We start from the raw sequence: 18307 nt of genomic DNA, 5'->3' as shown, positions 1-18307 counted from the left end.
TACTGCTATACTTTAGTGCAAATCACTAGTGTGCATTGGTGGTTGAGGGGGTGAGCTTGTGATGGTGCATGAACTGCAGTTTCCCTCTGGGATCAATAAAGGATTCCGATTCCGATTCTGACGCTGTACGCTGGGCTGATGACTGCATAGTCAAATGTTCTAACCATGAAACATCCTTGGAAGATTGAATATTGATCTGTTATGGTTGACAAATGAACAATTTAAACAAATTAATGCAAATAAAGGCTACATATGATAATTTCTTGGTATTGAATTACACTCTGTAGTGACTGTAATATTCTCAGGGTCTAGACTGGAATTGGAAGACAGCAGGTTTGTGGAGTTGAACTGTGTTTTTCAGAATTTTCAGAATTCGATTTTATCACTAAAGAAATTCATAAAATCGTTGCAGCTGTACTGTTGGTCTCTTAGAGCCTTAATAACATTGTAAACACCTCAAAACTTCAAAGAGAAAGAGAATGTAAATAACCTCATGACTTTATATGAATGCATTATTGTTTATTATCAGGAACAATGAAAGGGCGATTACAAGGACACATTAGGTAGCATTGCAAAAAGTCCCATCTGTAAAACACAGCGGAAGATAAATATCACCATAGCGGGAATCCTGCCTTTCCCCTCAGCTCAGCTGCTCCACCCTCAGGTAAAGAGTTCTTGCAGCGACATTGCAGCAGCACTGTTGAACACGTCATAACTGTCATGTCAGAGCACTTTGGCTTCATTAAAGCAATGAAAACTAAACCTTTGAGCACAGGCAGTCATATTAGACTCTTCCTCATCATCATCATCATCACTTTTATTTATTTAGCGCCTTTCCCTGCTCAAGGACGCTTTATAATCAAAGAACAAAAACAACAACACATTAAACAAAATCTCCTTCTTGCCCTCCTTCCCTTCTCTACCCCGCTATTACCCCTTGGCCTCCTTTAAGGCCTGACTATGTTTGTTCTATGTACCTCATTATTTGTAAGTCGCTTTGGATAAAAGCGTCTGCTAAATGTAATGTAATGTGACAAAAGGACAATACAGGTAAACATTCTAGTATAAACAGAGCAATGAAAACAGTGAGAACAAGTCTTTAACCGAGATTTGATTGAAGACGGAGAGATCGCACCCTGAACAGACTGGGGGAGAGTATTCCATAACTCGGGAGCTACTACATTAAACAATCGACCACCCATAGAAACCAATTTAAACCTAGGAACATGAAGAAGGCCTAGATTTTGATCTCAAAGTACGGCATGGGACATGTAGATGAAGAAGCTCTGCCCAGTACTGAGGAGCCGGACAGTGCAGAGCCTTATATTTTGTAAGGGGAACTTCAGGAGAGACTCTAAGAGACTTAGAGATTTGGATTTCATAATATTGTGAGTATTAAGGCTGCTAATCTTAGTGCCAGGTAAACGGCCTCAAACAGGATCTCAATGCTGCGCTACGGCAACACGGCACATCTCAAACTCTTACACATGCCTTTTTCATCCTCATCTTCTTCCAAATTCATTCCAGAAGCATGACGCTTTGTTCATTCCTGCAGGGTACCTTGACAAATCTGTTCGTCTCGTTCTTCGCATTGAGAAATACCCACTGTGTTATATTAGCGGTCGGCGTAAAGAAAATTAAAAGGCAAAAAAAGCAGAAGAGCAGCTTCTCTAACCGGGCACGGCTGACTGGCCGGGCGACCGCATTAACACGGTCATGTAATGTATTCTGTATTAGACTTGTGTGACCAGAGCTTTATGTCCCACACATAGAGCTTCCAGCAGAGCTCTGTTTAATGGCGGGCAGACACCATCCCTCCCTTCCTCATCTGCCCCCTCCTCTTCCTCATCTTCCTCCTCGCTCCACAGTGCCGTTTTAACGTGTGTATATTCCGTACTGTCCACACACTCCGTCTCCCGGTGGTAGAAGTAGCTGAAGTTGGACACGATGACAGGAACCGGAAGTGAAATCGTCAGCACGCCGGCGATGGCGCACATGGATCCCACGAGCTTCCCTGACATTGTCTCAGGGTACATGTCACCATAGCCCACCGTCGTCATGGTCACCACAGCCCACCAGAAGGCGTGGGGGATGCTGATGAAAGACGTGTCTGCGTGATCGGTCTCGGCGAAGTAGATGGCACTGGAGAAGAGGATGACTCCGATGAAGAGAAAGAAGATGAGCAGGCCGAGCTCTCGCATGCTGGCCTGGAAGGTCTGTCCCAGAATCTGGAGACCCTTCGAGTGGCGCGACAGCTTAAAGATCCGGAACACTCTGACCAGTCGGATGACCCTCACTATGGCCAGGGACATGGCGTGTGTGGATCCTTTAGATTTGGCCAGCTCGCTGCCCAGAGTGATGAAGTACGGCAGGATGGCCATGAAATCGATCACGTTCATCACATCCTTAAAGAACTGAAGCTTATTGGGCGAGCAGGTGAAACGCATCAGCAGCTCGAAGGAGAACCAGCAGATACAGATGGTCTCCACCACGAAGAATGGATCCTGGAATGGAGAGAGCGAGTGGGAGAACAGCACTGTGGAGTTCTCAGAGTTACTGTGAGACCTGTAGGCGAGTTCCTGAGAGAGACAGAAAGAGAAAGAGAAGAAAAGAGGGCAGAAGAGGGGAGAACATGAGTTAAAGAACAGACAAAGTGACAAATAACTGGCGAAATGTAGGCGGCTGATAGCAGTAAGTCACAGAGTGTCAGAAGCGGTGTTATGATTTAGGCCTGCTGTAAGCAAAATGTACTTGATCTAACAGCTCCCCCTTGTGGGGAAACGCCAGCATTCTGGATTCCTGGGAGATATTAATTAGGTCAATGCATTTCTCAGCATCTAAAAAAGAGAACGGTACCCTAAGAGATGATGTGTTCCTAAATTATATATATATATATATATATATATATATATATAAATAAAATTAACTTAAAAAGAAGAAAGAAATATAAAATGTTGTCATACAGTAAACAGTATTATATATTATATGTAATTATTTATTATAAAACATATAATTTGTTTTCCACTGATTTGTATGATATAAAGTACCATCACTGGCCCACTAAAGCCCCTGGTCTAGAGATGGCCCCAGTTAGCATCCTGCTAAGTGGTGGTCTATAAACTACCATTGTTTGACGGCCTCATTAGCTTAGCTTTGTGGCTCCAGTGCTAAAAGTAAAGAAGCAAACTTCAGACACCCCGCATGTCGCGCCTGCGCTGATCCACGTCGTTTGGAGAAAGGTGGGTATATTTGATTTGTGAATCATCACTTTAAATCTGGAGTCAGAGTTAGGGTTACTCCAGATTACTGGGCTTAGTCACATGGATGGAAACCTGGCAGAAGTTGTGTGTCAGAAGGCAGTGGAGATGGTGGAGAAGGTTGAGTCAGGGCTGCTCTGGATTCTTTCACTGAAGGACCTTCTTAAACACATCTCCTCTTACACACTCCACACTCACACTCTCTCTCCAAGAGGATCAGATTTAGCCATATGATAAAAATAATCGCCTCAGCCGCCGCCTCCTCTCTCACGCTGTTACTCTAATATCCACAGGCTCTCTCCCATTTCCCAGACCTTCTTTCTCTTTAGCGAACACGCCTGCCCACTGAAATGGTGTTAAATGGAAATAGGTCTATATGCCAGCACCAGCTCTCAAACTGTAGCCTAAAACTGCCACACTGGCCAGCGCTTGCTGGTTTTTTTGGGGAATTTTGGTGAGGTCAGTCTTCTGATACCAGTTTAGTGTTAGCTTGCATGTAGCAGTAATCGTATTCTGGCTTTTTTTTGAGCTACACAGCGAAACGTGTCAAGTGTCAGCTCAGACACTTCAATTCCTAATATGAACATGATGGTGACTAATGAATAATAACATGACTTCAGAGGTCTATGATACAATAATAGCAGCTGCAATATATATTTGCTGATGGAGATTCATCCATTTACATTATCGATAGATTACAGGTGTTTATTTGAGATTTTAATGCTCCAAATCATATTGCAAGGTGAATCTTTTGACATTCATTGGTTAATCAAGTATTCAGCTCAATCAAGAGTTACAGGGCTTTCATTGCAATGTTTTGCACTTCATAATGTGCTACAAATTTAATTTAGAGACGGGCAGTTCAGTCTAGCACAGGGGTCGGCAACATGAGGCTCTGGGAATCAGATCAGCAGGTAATAATAAAATAATCCTCCTCTACAGTAAAATAAAGCTCTGCTGATCCTTCAACTCAGTTTAACAGTAAATGGTCTTAAACGCTGGAGTTAATGTAGAACTGCTGATTCACCCTTTAACCCTGAAGATCAGCGCAGATGGCTGGTCACCATAGCAACACAGACAACAGCCTCACCCAGCTGGTAGCTACGAAACGGCAAAGAGAGAGATTTAAGACGGACATCGATAATCTGGAGACGAATGGACTGATTAGTGTTTATTGTCAGTCCAGCTGGTTTCCTGATATGTTTAATCTGGAGGGAGAAACTGACAAACTCATGACAAATCATGAGGCTGAAGTCCAGTTTCCTGTTTACCAGCTTCTTGTTTGAATTTTCCCATTCCACCTTAAATGGTGCAACAGTTCTTGCACCCTAGGCACTATTTAAGGTGGAACAGGAAAATTTGAAGAAGCTGCCGAATGAGAAGCGACTTCGGTCTCGTAAAAATCAAACGCTGAGAGACGTTTTACAAGAAACTGCTCTACTAATGAGGAAAACTTTCCTGCCAGAGATGCAAGAAAATCAGCTACAGCTGAGCTGAAGCTGAAAGCAGAGCACAGTAAGTATTTGTTTATATTTTTAGCACATACTGAGACATATTTACAGCCAAGATGGTAAAATGCACATAAAATGTGGAAAAAATGAAGATGGTTTGATTTTGCTGAAAGGACAAAAAGGTCTAGCACCTACACTCCCTGATTTCTTGGCGTTGTCATGTTAACAATTAGCATGGATGTCATTGAAAAAGACAATTTAATGTTGGTCCAAATGTTTGTATATCTTTCAGTATTAATGGTGCGGTCACAGATCACACCACAATATATATTTCCACTGTGCACCAGTCTATTTCAGACGAGCTCAAGCCCAGAGAAGTTGGCAGCATTTCTGGATTTCCACTGTGACTAACACAGTCTTAACATGGCTTTGCGGGTGCAGTAATGAACAGCGTTCTCAAAATATTACCCAGCCCATTCAGTGAGCTCCATCACAGAAATATGGCAGTTTTTAATGCATTGCTGTCTGAGGGATCGAAGGTCACATGCATTCAGATTTTTCCAGATTCCCTGAATCCTACAGTATTCTGCCTCATACAGGATGACGTATGTAAAATCCTTGCAAATTGCTTTTGCTTTGCTGTTCTTTTCCCTTGTTTTAAGTTGTCATTGTTAAGCAGTATAAATGTTGAGGAGTTCTTGAGAAGTCCTCAAACTATATCCTCTTCTCATGGTTTGAACAGTTACAACAAATTGCTCTTCTGACACTCCCTAAGCCGGATTTGGCCTTCCTGGGACAGAATTTACAACAGGATCTAAGGCTCTGAGAATACTGACTTTGGTCTTTTACGATGGTACCAAGGGTCCTGGGTGTGGAGAGATTTAGAGTATAAGAGCTGTGTGTCTAAACTGCTGTGTAGACGGTGGTGAGACCAGGATGGAAGCAGATAGAATTACTATTTCTGCCATGTCCCGGTCTCCTGTGTCTCTTTTGTGGGAAGATCAAAGATTTACATCACTTGCTCTTAAAGGACTTGGCCTTTCCTGAATGCCTCTGTGATTATTTTCATTTCACGTGCCGTCCCGAATGTTTTGGAGCTGGGTTTGTATAATCATTTCTGAATTAAATAAACAGCCGTCTTACAAATAAAATAAATATTGTAGCACTTGTGGCTGCGCTACCAAGAATTCTTTGTAGTTTTCGTTTCTGTTAATTACCTCTTTGTTTTTCTGATGTTTTTAGGATGTTACATCATCAGTGTTATGTCACTGTGATATACAGTAAGCTACATGGTCATATTTTATAGTGTGCTTTGTCATTTCAAGTCTGCGCGCTATCATGTAGGTGTCATGTAGTCTTATGATCTCTGCCCCACAATTAACAAAGTCGCTAACGAGCCACCCAAAGATAATTTTTGCCAATTTTGATAAAACTGTGGGTTGTCAATATTGATCAAAAATATAACAATTAACCTGTATTACTCAGAAATGCATTGACCAATAGAATGAGACACTGGAGCAGCTGCACAGAATAACCTAAGGTCACCATGCCAAATGGCCAGAGGGGTATAAAGCCTGCCAACAGTGGGATGTGGAGCAGTGGAACTGTGTTCTCTGGAGTGATGGAGCTCCTTCCAACACCTTTGGAATGTGTCGGAGTGATCCAGAACTGACCATCCAACATCAGTACTGGACCTCACTAATGCTCAATCAAATCCTCACACCAATGTTCCAACATCTAGTGTAAAGCCCTACCAGAAGAGTAGAGGCTGTTACTGCAGCTGAGCAGAGAGACAAACTCTCTTCTAAGACCTTTCATTTCAGAAGAAAAACTTTCGGACATGAATCTGCTCAAGTTGTCTTACTCTTCCTGCTTTCTCACCTCTCTCAGCTCCTTTTCTCCTCTGAAGTCTGGCAGCGTCTCCAGGCAGAAGATCAGGATGGACACCAGGATCACCATGACGCTAATGATGGCAATGATGCGAGCGCCCCCCGATGATTCTGGGTGCTCAAAGAGCATCCACAGGCGGCGCTGTAGCGGGTGAGTGGGCAGGGCACGGGGCTCTTCCTTGGGGAACCCTTCTTCCTCTTTGAAACGGCTCATGGCCTCATCACCCAGCTCAAAGAAGTCCAGCTCCTCCATGAAGACGTCCAACGGGATGTGAGCCGGCCTCCGCAGCCGTCCGCCCGACTGGTAGAAGTACAGGATGTAGTCGAAGCAGGCCCGGTTCCGGTCCAGAAAAAACTCGTTCTTCAGAGGGTCAAAGTATCTCAGCCTCTTGTGAGGATCTCCCAGCAGGGAGTGGGGAAAACGGGCCAGAGTCCGTGTTTGGGTTTCATACCGCATCCCCGAAACATTGAAGACTAGACGCTCACTCAGAGCCCAACCTTCCCTATATAAAGATGCTGATTGCTGGCTTCCTCTTATTCTCCTTCCTCTGTCCTTCACCGCTGTCTTTTCCAATTCATGCTGGTTTTTCATATCCTTGTTGTTCTTATTCTTCTCAGGTTCTTCGGTCATCTTGTTCATTTATTTATGTTTGTTTTACTAAATCCTTAATGTTGTAAGTTATCTATAAAGTCAGGTTCTCGTCCAGGTCGTCCTGCCTGCTGCCTGTTGTTGTAGATTTAGTGCTTGTGAAAATGAGCTGAGCTCTTGTTCTGACTCTGCCTTTGTGCCTTTCATAAAGCCTTTACCGTCTTTACTCTTTCATGCTTTTCTCCTCTGATTTACATCATTTTCTATTGTCGTTGTTCTCAATTTCTTCACTCCTTTCATTTTCTTTTTTCCCTGCTGTCCAGAACCGATCAGTCATCGGGTCATCCGTGTGTTCTCCTCCTTCCAGATCCTACAAAAACATAGACCAGAAAAAGTGTTAATGGATAAACAGTAGTAAAGTTGGAGTGTTAGTAACATTGAGGTGGGAATGTCAGTAATCTGGCAGACCACTCTGGTGCTCGCGTGAGAACTGTGCGTAAACCAACCAGCAGCAACAAAAACATCAGCAAACATGGAGTCCGGTTCCCGTCAAGAGCCTCCACTGTAACAGGAAACCACAAGCTTGGTAAAAGCACATAATGAAACTCTTTGGTGCAACAGGACTTTAAACAGCTGAACAGGTTCGAGTGCTGACATCCGAAGGGAAAATGGGCGTGGTCTTTGGCTTCATTCACAAGGTTGAGCTTCTAGCAGCATCTAAAGAGCTTTGTGTTCATATGGCAAATGATGGAAAAGTGTTAAAATAATTAATTAAACACATTTTGAAAACTACCTGTCCAGGGTGTACCCTGCCTTCCGCCCGAGGACTGCCGGGATAGGCTCTTCACCCTGAGGGAGAAGCGGCTTAGAAAATGGATGGATGGATGGATTTTGAAAACTCTTGAATGAGGAAGTATAAATTTATAGTCAACAGGAAATTGATAATAATGATGCTGGAAAGGGCTTGAACCTTCAGTCCTGACTGACCCCGCGCTGTTTTTCACCGTTTATACACATGAACGGATGCTGGTTTCCCAGCTTCCTGCTCTCTTTCATCATATCTGTTTTCATCTATTTGGGAAGTTTTTAATTTGGCAAAGCACCCCTGCTTTGTCTAAATCACTAGTGCTAATAAAATTAATATCCAAAGTGAAATTCAGATCAAATTCATATCCAGAATGATGTGTTGCTAAGTTTAATATCTACAATGAAGCTCTAATGAAATTCAAATCTATATTCAATTTCCAAAAAAGCTTGAATAAATGCAATTTTCCAGAATAACCAACATCTAGAATAAAGTTCTTATAAAATTAATATCCATAATGAAGTTTTGATAAATTGATCAATTATTATCCAGAGAGAGAAATTCTAATAAAATCAACATCCAGAATTAAGTCCTAGTAAAATTATTATCTAGAATGAAGTTCAAATAAAATTGTCTAGAGTGGAAACGGAATATCCGGAATGCCATGTATTTCGTCTGTGATGTTCAGGTCGTGAGGCAGATGACTGAAGCGTCTCCTACTTAAAAACACAAATATGGCATTGAAAGCTTGAATCTTTACAGAAATATTTCAGATATAATTCACATGACATCACGGCGTGACTTTAACTGTGACGACTGAGGTCTCCAAAAGTGGTTTATAAATAGAAGTGTTTGGGGGGGTTTATGAAGTGTCGAGAGGATTTAGAACCAGTTTCCCAGAGCCATATTAAGCTTAAGCCTATTTTCCCATTGCTGCTGCAGTTTAGTTGAAGACTAGGCTTAGTTAATGTCTGGGAAAGTATGTGATAGAGCAGGAAGGTAATGCGAGATGTTGCTGCTGTCGTCTCCCGGTTCTCCTGCAGGTTTGCTGATGATGGAGTGTCTGAGGGATCCCTCATGGTTGTGCTATGTTCTGGTATGTGTTCCAGCTGTAAGCCTGGGGAGAGTCTCTGTTTACACCAACAGCATTTACAGCATAAACACCATGTGCTCTAAACATGCAGCCCCCGGAGCACCTAGAAACAGGGTGAAGCACACCGGAACGCTGTTCTGGGAGTCAGATCAGGCTCACATTTCGCAAAACCTCAAGTTCAGCCCATTCAGCCAATGCTGCAGCGGAGTCTGCCCACACAGGGATAAATATTATGGCTCTCAATAGAAACTGTATCATCCGTTTTCCTGTTCATTTTAACCCCCTATAGTCTGAGGCTCATTACATACTATGGCTTATTATTCAGTAGCTACAGGGACTCCGCTGCACTGGCCGAGCTATTCTAGGTTATAGAAGTGTGTTATAGAAACTTTAAGCTGGACAGCGGGCTCTGGCCATTTAAGGGGTTGCAAATAAATTGTTTACTGAACAGGAGAATCCTCGACGTTTGATCATTGCTTTAATTATGTGGTGTGCAATGATCCAAGGTGTATAATGAAAGTAGCCATTTATTATTATTTATTAAGGTTTATTTGTAAACGTACTGCTGTTGGCAACATGTGGAATTTGAGAACTTGTATTTCAGTGTGAAAATGTAGGGCAAACAGACAGAGTTTTTGAAAAGAAAATAATCATAGTAAGACTTGGCTATTTACACTCTTTCCCACCAGCCACAGCACGTTCAGGGCCAACAGAACCCATAGCGCACACCGCACCAGTCAGAACACCCATGGCACCAGTCACAACAGCCACAGAAACCACAGCAGCAGTCACAGCACCCTCAGAAACCACAGCAGCAGTCACAGCTCCCACAGAAACCACAGCAGCAGTCACAGCTCCCACAGAAACCACAGCAGCAGTCACAGCTCCCACAGAAACCACAGCAGCAGTCACAGCATCCTCAGAAACCACAGCAGCAGTCACAGCACCCTCAGAAACCACAGCAGCAGTCACAGCTCCCTCAGAAACCACAGCAGCAGTCACAGCTCCCTCAGAAACCACATCAGCAGTCACAGCATCCACAGCAGCAGCCACAGCACCCTCAGAAACCACAGCAGCAGTCACAGCTCCCACAGAAACACCAGCAGCAGTCACAGCTCCCACAGAAACCACAGCAGCAGTCACAGCATCCTCAGAAACCACAGCAGCAGTCACAGCTCCCACAGAAACCACAGCAGCAGTCACAGCTCCCTCAGAAACCACAGCAGCAGTCACAGCTCCCTCAGAAACCACAACAGCAGTCACAGCTCCCACAGAAACCATAGCAGCAGTCACAGCATCCACAGAAACCACAGCAGCAGCCACAGCACCCTCAGAAACCACAGCAGCAGTCACAGCATCCACAGAAACCACAGCAGCAGCCACAGCACCCTCAGAAACCACAGCAGCAGTCACAGCTCCCACAGAAACCACAGCAGCAGTCACAGCTCCCTCAGAAACCACAGCAGCAGTCACAGCTCCCACAGAAACCACAGCAGCAGTCACAGCTCCCTCAGAAACCACAGCAGCAGTCACAGCATCCACAGAAACCACAGCAGCAGTCACAGCTCCCTCAGAAACCACAGCAGCAGTCACAGCATCCACAGAAACCACAGCAGCAGTCACAGCTCCCTCAGAAACCACAGCAGCAGTCACAGCACCCTCAGAAACCACAGCAGCAGTCACAGCTCCCTCAGAAACCACAGCAGCAGTCACAGCTCCCTCAGAAACCACAGCAGCAGTCACAGCTCCCACAGAAACCACAGCAGCAGTCACAGCTCCCTCAGAAACCACAGCAGCAGTCACAGCTCCCACAGAAACCACAGCAGCAGTCACAGCTCCCTCAGAAACCACAGCAGCAGTCACAGCTCCCTCAGAAACCACAGCAGCAGTCACAGCATCCACAGAAACCACAGCAGCAATCACAGCTCCCTCAGAAACCACAGCAGCAGTCACAGCACCCTCAGAAACCACAGCAGCAGTCACAGCTCCCTCAGAAACCACAGCAGCAGTCACAGCTCCCACAGAAACCACAGCAGCAGTCACAGCATCCACAGCAGCAGCCACAGCACCCTCAGAAACCACAGCAGCAGTCACAGCTCCCACAGAAACCACAGCAGCAGTCACAGCTCCCTCAGAAACCACAGCAGCAGTCACAGCACCCTCAGAAACCACAGCAGCAGTCAAAGCTCCCACAGAAACCACAGCAGCAGTCACAGCTCCCTCAGAAACCACAGCAGCAGTTACAGCTCCCTCAGAAACCACAGCAGTAGTCACAGCATCCACAGAAACCACAGCAGCAGTCACAGCTCCCTCAGAAACCACAGCAGCAGTCACAGCACCCTCAGAAACCACAGCAGCAGTCACAGCTCCCACAGAAACCACAGCAGCAGTCACAGCTCCTTCAGAAACCACAGCAGCAGTCACAGCTCCCTCAGAAACCACAGCAGCAGTCACAGCTCCCTCAGAAACCACAGCAGCAGCCACAGCACCCTCAGAAACCACAGCAGCAGCCACAGCACCCTCAGAAACCACAGCAGCAGTCACAGCTCCCACAGAAACCACAGCAGCAGTTACAGCACCCACAGAAACCACAGCAGCAGTCACAGCTCCCTCAGAAACCACAGCAGCAGTCACAGCATCCTCAGAAACCACAGCAGCAGTCACAGCACCCTCAGAAACCACAGCAGCAGTCACAGCTCCCACAGAAACCACAGCAGCAGTCACAGCATCCTCAGAAACCACAGCAGCAGTCACAGCTCCCTCAGAAACACCAGCAGCAGTCACAGCATCCTCAGAAACCACAGCAGCAGTCACAGCTCCCTCAGAAACCACAGCAGCAGTCACAGCTCCCACAGAAACCACAGCAGCAGTCACAGCTCCCTCAGAAATACCAGCAGCAGTCACAGCTCCCTCAGAAACCACAGCAGCAGTCACAGCTCCCACAGAAACCACAGCAGCAGTCACAGCTCCCACAGAAACCACAGCAGCAGTCACAGCATCCACAGAAACCACAGCAGCAGCCACAGCACCCTCAGAAACCACAGCAGCAGTCACAGCTCTCACAGAAACCACAGCAGCAGTCACAGCTCCCTCAGAAACCACAGCAGCAGTCACAGCTCCCACAGAAACCACAGCAGCAGTCACAGCACCCTCAGAAACCACAGCAGCAGTCACAGCTCCCTCAGAAACCACAGCAGCAGTCACAGCATCCTCAGAAACCACAGCAGCAGTCACAGCTCCCTCAGAAACCACAGCAGCAGTCACAGCTCCCACAGAAACCACAGCAGCAGTCACAGCATCCTCAGAAACCACAGCAGCAGTCACAGCACCCTCAGAAACCACAGCAGCAGTCACAGCACCCTCAGAAACCACAGCAGCAGTCACAGCTCCCTCAGAAACCACAGCAGCAGTCACAGCTCCCTCAGAAACCACAGCAGCAGTCACAGCTCCCTCAGAAACCACAGCAGCAGTCACAGCTCCCTCAGAAACCACAGCAGCAGTCACAGCTCCCTCAGAAACCACAGCAGCAGTCACAGCTCCCACAGAAACCACAGCAGCAGTCACAGCATCCTCAGAAACCACAGCAGCAGTCACAGCACCCTCAGAAACCACAGCAGCAGTCACAGCTCCCTCAGAAACCACAGCAGCAGTCACAGCACCCTCAGAAACCACAGCAGCATCCACAGCTCCCTCAGAAACCACAGCAGCAGTCACAGCATCCTCAGAAACCACAGCAGCAGTCACAGCATCCTCAGAAACCACAGCAGCAGTCACAGCTCCCTCAGAAACCACAGCAGCAGTCACAGCATCCTCAGAAACCACAGCAGCAGTCACAGCTCCCTCAGAAACCACAGCAGCAGTGACAGCATCCACAGAAACCACAGCAGCAGTCACAGCTCCCTCAGAAACCACAGCAGCAGTCACAGCACTTGTCAATTGAAAAACATTTATTTAATGAAAAACATTCTTCAAGCGTTCTTTAATGAAAGCAATGTTTGTATTTAGAGAAAACGTTTTCGTTATGACAAATTGGTGCTTAATGGTTTTTCCATGGTGAAATGGTTCTTCAGAGTGATGAAGAAAATGTCCTGTATGGTTCTTTATAGCACCAAAAGGGTTTTTCTATTGTTCCGACATCAAGCTTGTATAATTCAAAAGAAGCCTTTTGGTGTCCATTCGTCAGTTTGGACACCAGTCAGTCAGGTGGACACACACATACACACACACACACACATACACACACACACACACACACACAGACACACACACACATATGTATATGTAAAATTATATACATACAACACATTCTCCATCACTCTGAAGAATCATTTTGCTATGCAGAGAACCATTTAAGCTTCAAATGGTTCTATACAGAACTCACGGTTCAAAATAGAGCCATTGCATTTACTAAAGAACCCTTGAAGAACCATCAAGTCTAGGTCTTGCTTAGACCACTGGAAGTTAGCAATGAGTTGTGGTGCAATGATTCAGTCGTCGTCTCTTCCACTAAAATCTCAGGAATCTAAAACGTTTTCCTGAAACTTTCTATCATCTATTTTTGGAAATAATTTTGCAGGGTTGCCAGCATCACCAGCTCACCTTAACACTAACACCAGCTCTACCGCTGTCAGTAATCAGCTGTGTTTCACCAGGTAATTTGGCCATCTTAGAGAATTGTTTATTGGATTATGCTGTTTGTCTTGGCTGGGACTGGGTGGTCACTCACAGAGTCGGCAGTAGTGAAGGAGGAGCTGGGTGTGGATCCATCGATGGATTTGTGTCTGTTTCAGGGGCTCGCTCTCTGCTGACCACGCTCGGTTTTACTGTTTATTCTTCACGAGCTCTTTCTGTTCCTCACTTCTCCTCTGTAGTTATTCTGCAGTCGACTTTGAGCAGCAGGTTTTAGGGTTACAGCACAGTTCGGTCCGTCTCAGTCGGAGTGTGGCTGTGTGAGCTGAAGCTGTCAGAAACGCTGTTGCAATGAAATTTAAACCTGTCACTGCCCCTCACACCCTCATCTCTCGACTCCAGACCCCCGTTATCCTTCTCAAATGACCCCTCCCTGCCCAATTATCCATTACTCATCACACAACCACAGCACTTCTGCAAAAAGAGCATACCGTTGTATGCAAAAGTTTAAGCACCCCTGATCAATGACATTTTTGTTGATTTTCTAAGTGATAATAAGTGAAAACTCACCTCTGCACAGTTTAACCCTCTGGGGTCCACAAGCTTATCTGCCCTTTAAAGTCTCTGTCTCTATATCTGTGTCTGTGTCTTTGTGATGGTCCAGCTCAGAAATCCAGCTCAAACCCTTCCTGAATCCGTAAAGCCACCCTTTCCATTCCATTTCATCACGAGATCATACGATGCTCACTTCTGGAGTTATGAGCCTGTGAAGAGGGGCTGAGATACACGTCATCTGCCTCTCACTGCGTGGAGCTGCTGGATCCATGTGTCCGTCTACATTCTGAGTGAAACTGACCGACGGACACTCAGGAGATCACTAAGGACTGACCGTCACGCCGGAAACCCTTCATTCTTCATTCAGTCCACATCGGAGACTCGTGTGAAACGGCGTCAGAGAGTTTCCAGCTGCTGAAGCTGCTGCAGCGGGTTTGGAAAGCAGTGATGAAGATAACGGAGCGCGATATGAGGATCGTGTTCTACGAAGAGCCTTTAAAGGAGAGTTTAAGAAGAGATGGACACATCGAGAACATGACCTCAGACCCCAGAGGGGAAATGCACAGTTTCTATTTATTTGCTGATTTTAACAAATAGTAAAATATTAAATATGCCATAACCTTTGCACAGGATACATTTACAAAATTTAATTCAGCAACTAAACAGAAACAGTGCACTAAAATATGCAGAAGTGTTTATTCAGGGACAAAGTCAACTGAATAGAAACCAAACCACATACATCCATTTTTATTAATAAATGAAAACAATCATTTTGGAACCAATCAACACCAACAAGTAATACCCAGTAAAGCCATCTTAGAAAGATCAGTTAGATCCTCAACCAGCATTGAACAAATATTATTTAAATATGTGGAGAAAAGACTTTTTCAGACTGTTTGAAAGTTTTGTTGATGTTTAATAATAACTGAAAAAATTTCTCAGCCAGCCACATTTGGCTGGTCTCGAGAACAATTTCCACATTACCACGAGACAAGAGTCCTAATAATGTCAAGACTGAAATGAGTCCAAAGACGATACAAAGACTGTTAATATATGATCTCAAGACCAAGACAAGATTGAGTCCAAACAATGTTTAAACTAAGACAACATTTAACAACTAAAACAATAGTTACTACTATACATAATTCAGTAACTATGAATTATTCAGTATCTACTTTTATTTATTTAGCATCTACTATTAATTATTTCATATCTACTATGGATTATTCAGTATCTACTTTGAGTTATTATGTATCTAACTTTTTGTTTAGTATCTACTTTGAGTTATTTAGCATCAACTATGAATTATTCAGTATCAACTATGAGATATTCAGTATGTGCTATGAGTTATTTAGTATCTATTATGAGTTATTCAGTATGTGCTATGAGTTATTTAGTATCTATTATGAGTTATTCAGTATGTACTATGAGTTATTCAGTATGTACTATGAGTTATTTAGTATCTATTATGAGTTATTCAGTATGTACTATGAGTTATTCAGTATGTACTATGAGTTATTTAGTATCTATTATGAGTTATTCAGTATGTGCTATGAGTTATTTAGTATCTATTATGAGTTATTCAGTATCTATTATGAGTTATTCAGTATCTATTTTGAGTTATTTAGTATCTATTATGAATTATTCAGTATGTGCTATGAGTTATTTAATATCTATTATGAGTTATTCAGTATGTACTATGAGTTATTTAGTATCTATTATGAGTTATTCAGTATGTAGTATGAGTTATTTAGTATCTATTATGAGTTATTCAGTATGTAGTATGAGTTATTTAGTATCTATTATGAGTTATTCAGTATGTACTATGAGTTATTTAGTATCTTTTATGAGTTATTTAGTATCTATTATGAGTTATTCAGTATGTACTATGAGTTATTTAGTATCTATTATGAGTTATTCAGTATGTAGTATGAGTTATTTAGTATCTATTATGAGTTATTCAGTATGTAGTATGAGTTATTCAGTATGTACTATGAGTTATTCAGTATGTACTATGAGTTATTTAGTATCTATTATGAGTTATTCAGTATGTAGTATGAGTTATTTAGTATCTATTATGAGTTATTCAGTATGTGCTATGAGTTATTTAGTATCTATTATGAGTTATTCAGTATGTAGTATGAGTTATTTAGTATCTATTATGAGTTATTCAGTATGTACTATGAGTTATTTAGTATCTTTTATGAGTTATTTAGTATCTATTATGAGTTATTCAGTATGTGCTATGAGTTATTTAGTATCTATTATGAGTTATTCAGTATGTAGTATGAGTTATTTAGTATGTACTATGAGTTATTTAGTATCTATTATGAGTTATTCAGTATGTACTATGAGTTATTTAGTATCTATTATGAATTATTCAGTATGTACTATGAGTTATTTAGTATCTATTATAAATTATTCAGTATGTACTATGAGTTATTTAGTATCTATTATGAATTATTCAGTATGTACTATGAGTTATTTAGTATCTATTATGAGTTATTCAGTATGTACTATGAGTTATTTAGTATCTATTATGAGTTATTCAGTATGTAGTATGAGTTATTTAGTATCTATTATGAGTTATTCAGTATGTGCTATGAGTTATTTAGTATCTATTATGAGTTATTCAGTATGTAGTATGAGTTATTTAGTATGTAGTATGAGTTATTCAGTATGTAGTATGAGTTATTTAGTATCTATTATGAGTTATTCAGTATGTAGTATGAGTTATTTAGTATGTACTATGAGTTATTTAGTATCTATTATGAGTTATTCAGTATGTACTATGAGTTATTTAGTATCTATTATGAATTATTCAGTATGTACTATGAGTTATTTAGTATCTATTATAAATTATTCAGTATGTACTATGAGTTATTTAGTATCTATTATGAATTATTCAGTATGTACTATGAGTTATTTAGTATCTATTATGAGTTATTCAGTATGTACTATGAGTTATTTAGTATCTATTATGAGTTATTCAGTATGTAGTATGAGTTATTTAGTATCTATTATGAGTTATTCAGTATGTGCTATGAGTTATTTAGTATCTATTATGAGTTATTCAGTATGTAGTATGAGTTATTTAGTATGTAGTATGAGTTATTCAGTATGTAGTATGAGTTATTTAGTATCTATTATGAGTTATTCAGTATGTGCTATGAGTTATTTAGTATCTATTATGAGTTATTCAGTATGTAGTATGAGTTATTTAGTATCTATTATGAGTTATTCAGTATGTGCTATGAGTTATTTAGTATCTATTATGAGTTATTCAGTATGTAGTATGAGTTATTTAGTATCTATTATGAGTTATTTAGTATCTATTATGAGTTATTCAGTATGTACTATGAGTTATTTATTATCTATTATGAGTTATTCAGTATGTACTATGAGTTATTTATTATCTATTATGAGTTATTCAGTATGTACTATGAGTTATTTAGTATCTATGAGTTATTCAGTATGTACTATGAGTTATTTAGTATCTATTATAAATTATTCAGTATGTACTATGAGTTATTTAGTATCTATTATGAATTATTCAGTATGTACTATGAGTTATTCAGTATGTACTATGAGTTATTTAGTATCAACTATGAGATATTCAGTATGTACTATGAGTTATTTAGTATCTATTATGAGTTATTCAGTATGTACTATGAGTTATTTAGTATCTATGAGTTATTCAGTATGTGCTATGAGTTATTTAGTATCTATTATGAGTTATTCAGTATGTAGTATGAGTTATTTAGTATGTACTATGAGTTATTTAGTATCTATTATGAGTTATTCAGTATGTACTATGAGTTATTTAGTATCTATTATGAATTATTCAGTATGTACTATGAGTTATTTAGTATCTATTATAAATTATTCAGTATGTACTATGAGTTATTTAGTATCTATTATGAATTATTCAGTATGTACTATGAGTTATTTAGCATCTATTATGAATTATTCAGTATGTACTATGAGTTATTCAGTATGTACTATGAGTTATTTAGTATCTATTATGAGTTATTCAGTA

The 18307-nt window shown here is 41.8% G+C and overlaps 1 protein-coding gene across 2 annotated transcripts; it reads right to left on the bottom strand.

Annotated features, from left to right (window-relative positions):
* Positions 1-941: 941 nt before the first annotated feature.
* On the bottom strand, positions 942-14030 carry LOC108414955 (potassium voltage-gated channel subfamily A member 7-like). 2 transcript variants are annotated; one of them, XM_017687886.2, is made up of 3 exons: positions 13811-14030; positions 6590-7556; positions 942-2579 (listed from the first exon to the last, which is right to left on the bottom strand). In XM_017687886.2, exons 2-3 carry the CDS (start codon positions 7235-7237, stop codon positions 1734-1736), a joined length of 1494 nt encoding a protein of 497 aa, XP_017543375.1. In that variant the 5' UTR covers positions 7238-7556; positions 13811-14030; the 3' UTR covers positions 942-1733. The 2 variants fall into 2 exon arrangements, with proteins under 2 accessions (XP_017543375.1, XP_017543376.1); XM_017687887.2 differs by lacking the exon at positions 13811-14030 and adding an exon at positions 7655-7708.
* Between the last annotated feature and the right edge of the window lie 4277 nt (positions 14031-18307).

The sequence above is a fragment of the Pygocentrus nattereri genome, chromosome 3, assembly GCF_015220715.1.
Source record: "Pygocentrus nattereri isolate fPygNat1 chromosome 3, fPygNat1.pri, whole genome shotgun sequence".
NCBI classification, from domain to species: domain Eukaryota; kingdom Metazoa; phylum Chordata; class Actinopteri; order Characiformes; family Serrasalmidae; genus Pygocentrus; species Pygocentrus nattereri.
This window is presented reverse-complemented; position numbering and strand designations above follow the sequence as displayed.

Excerpts from the sequence above, each read along its gene's own strand:
- LOC108414955 (XM_017687886.2), bottom strand. The coding sequence starts at position 7,237 with ATGAACAAGATGACCGAAGAACCTGAGAAGAATAAGAACAACAAGGAT. Across the intron at positions 2,580-6,589 it reads GAGAAAAGGAGCTGAGAGAG|GAACTCGCCTACAGGTCTCA; the intron begins GTGAGAAAGCAG and ends TGTCTCTCTCAG.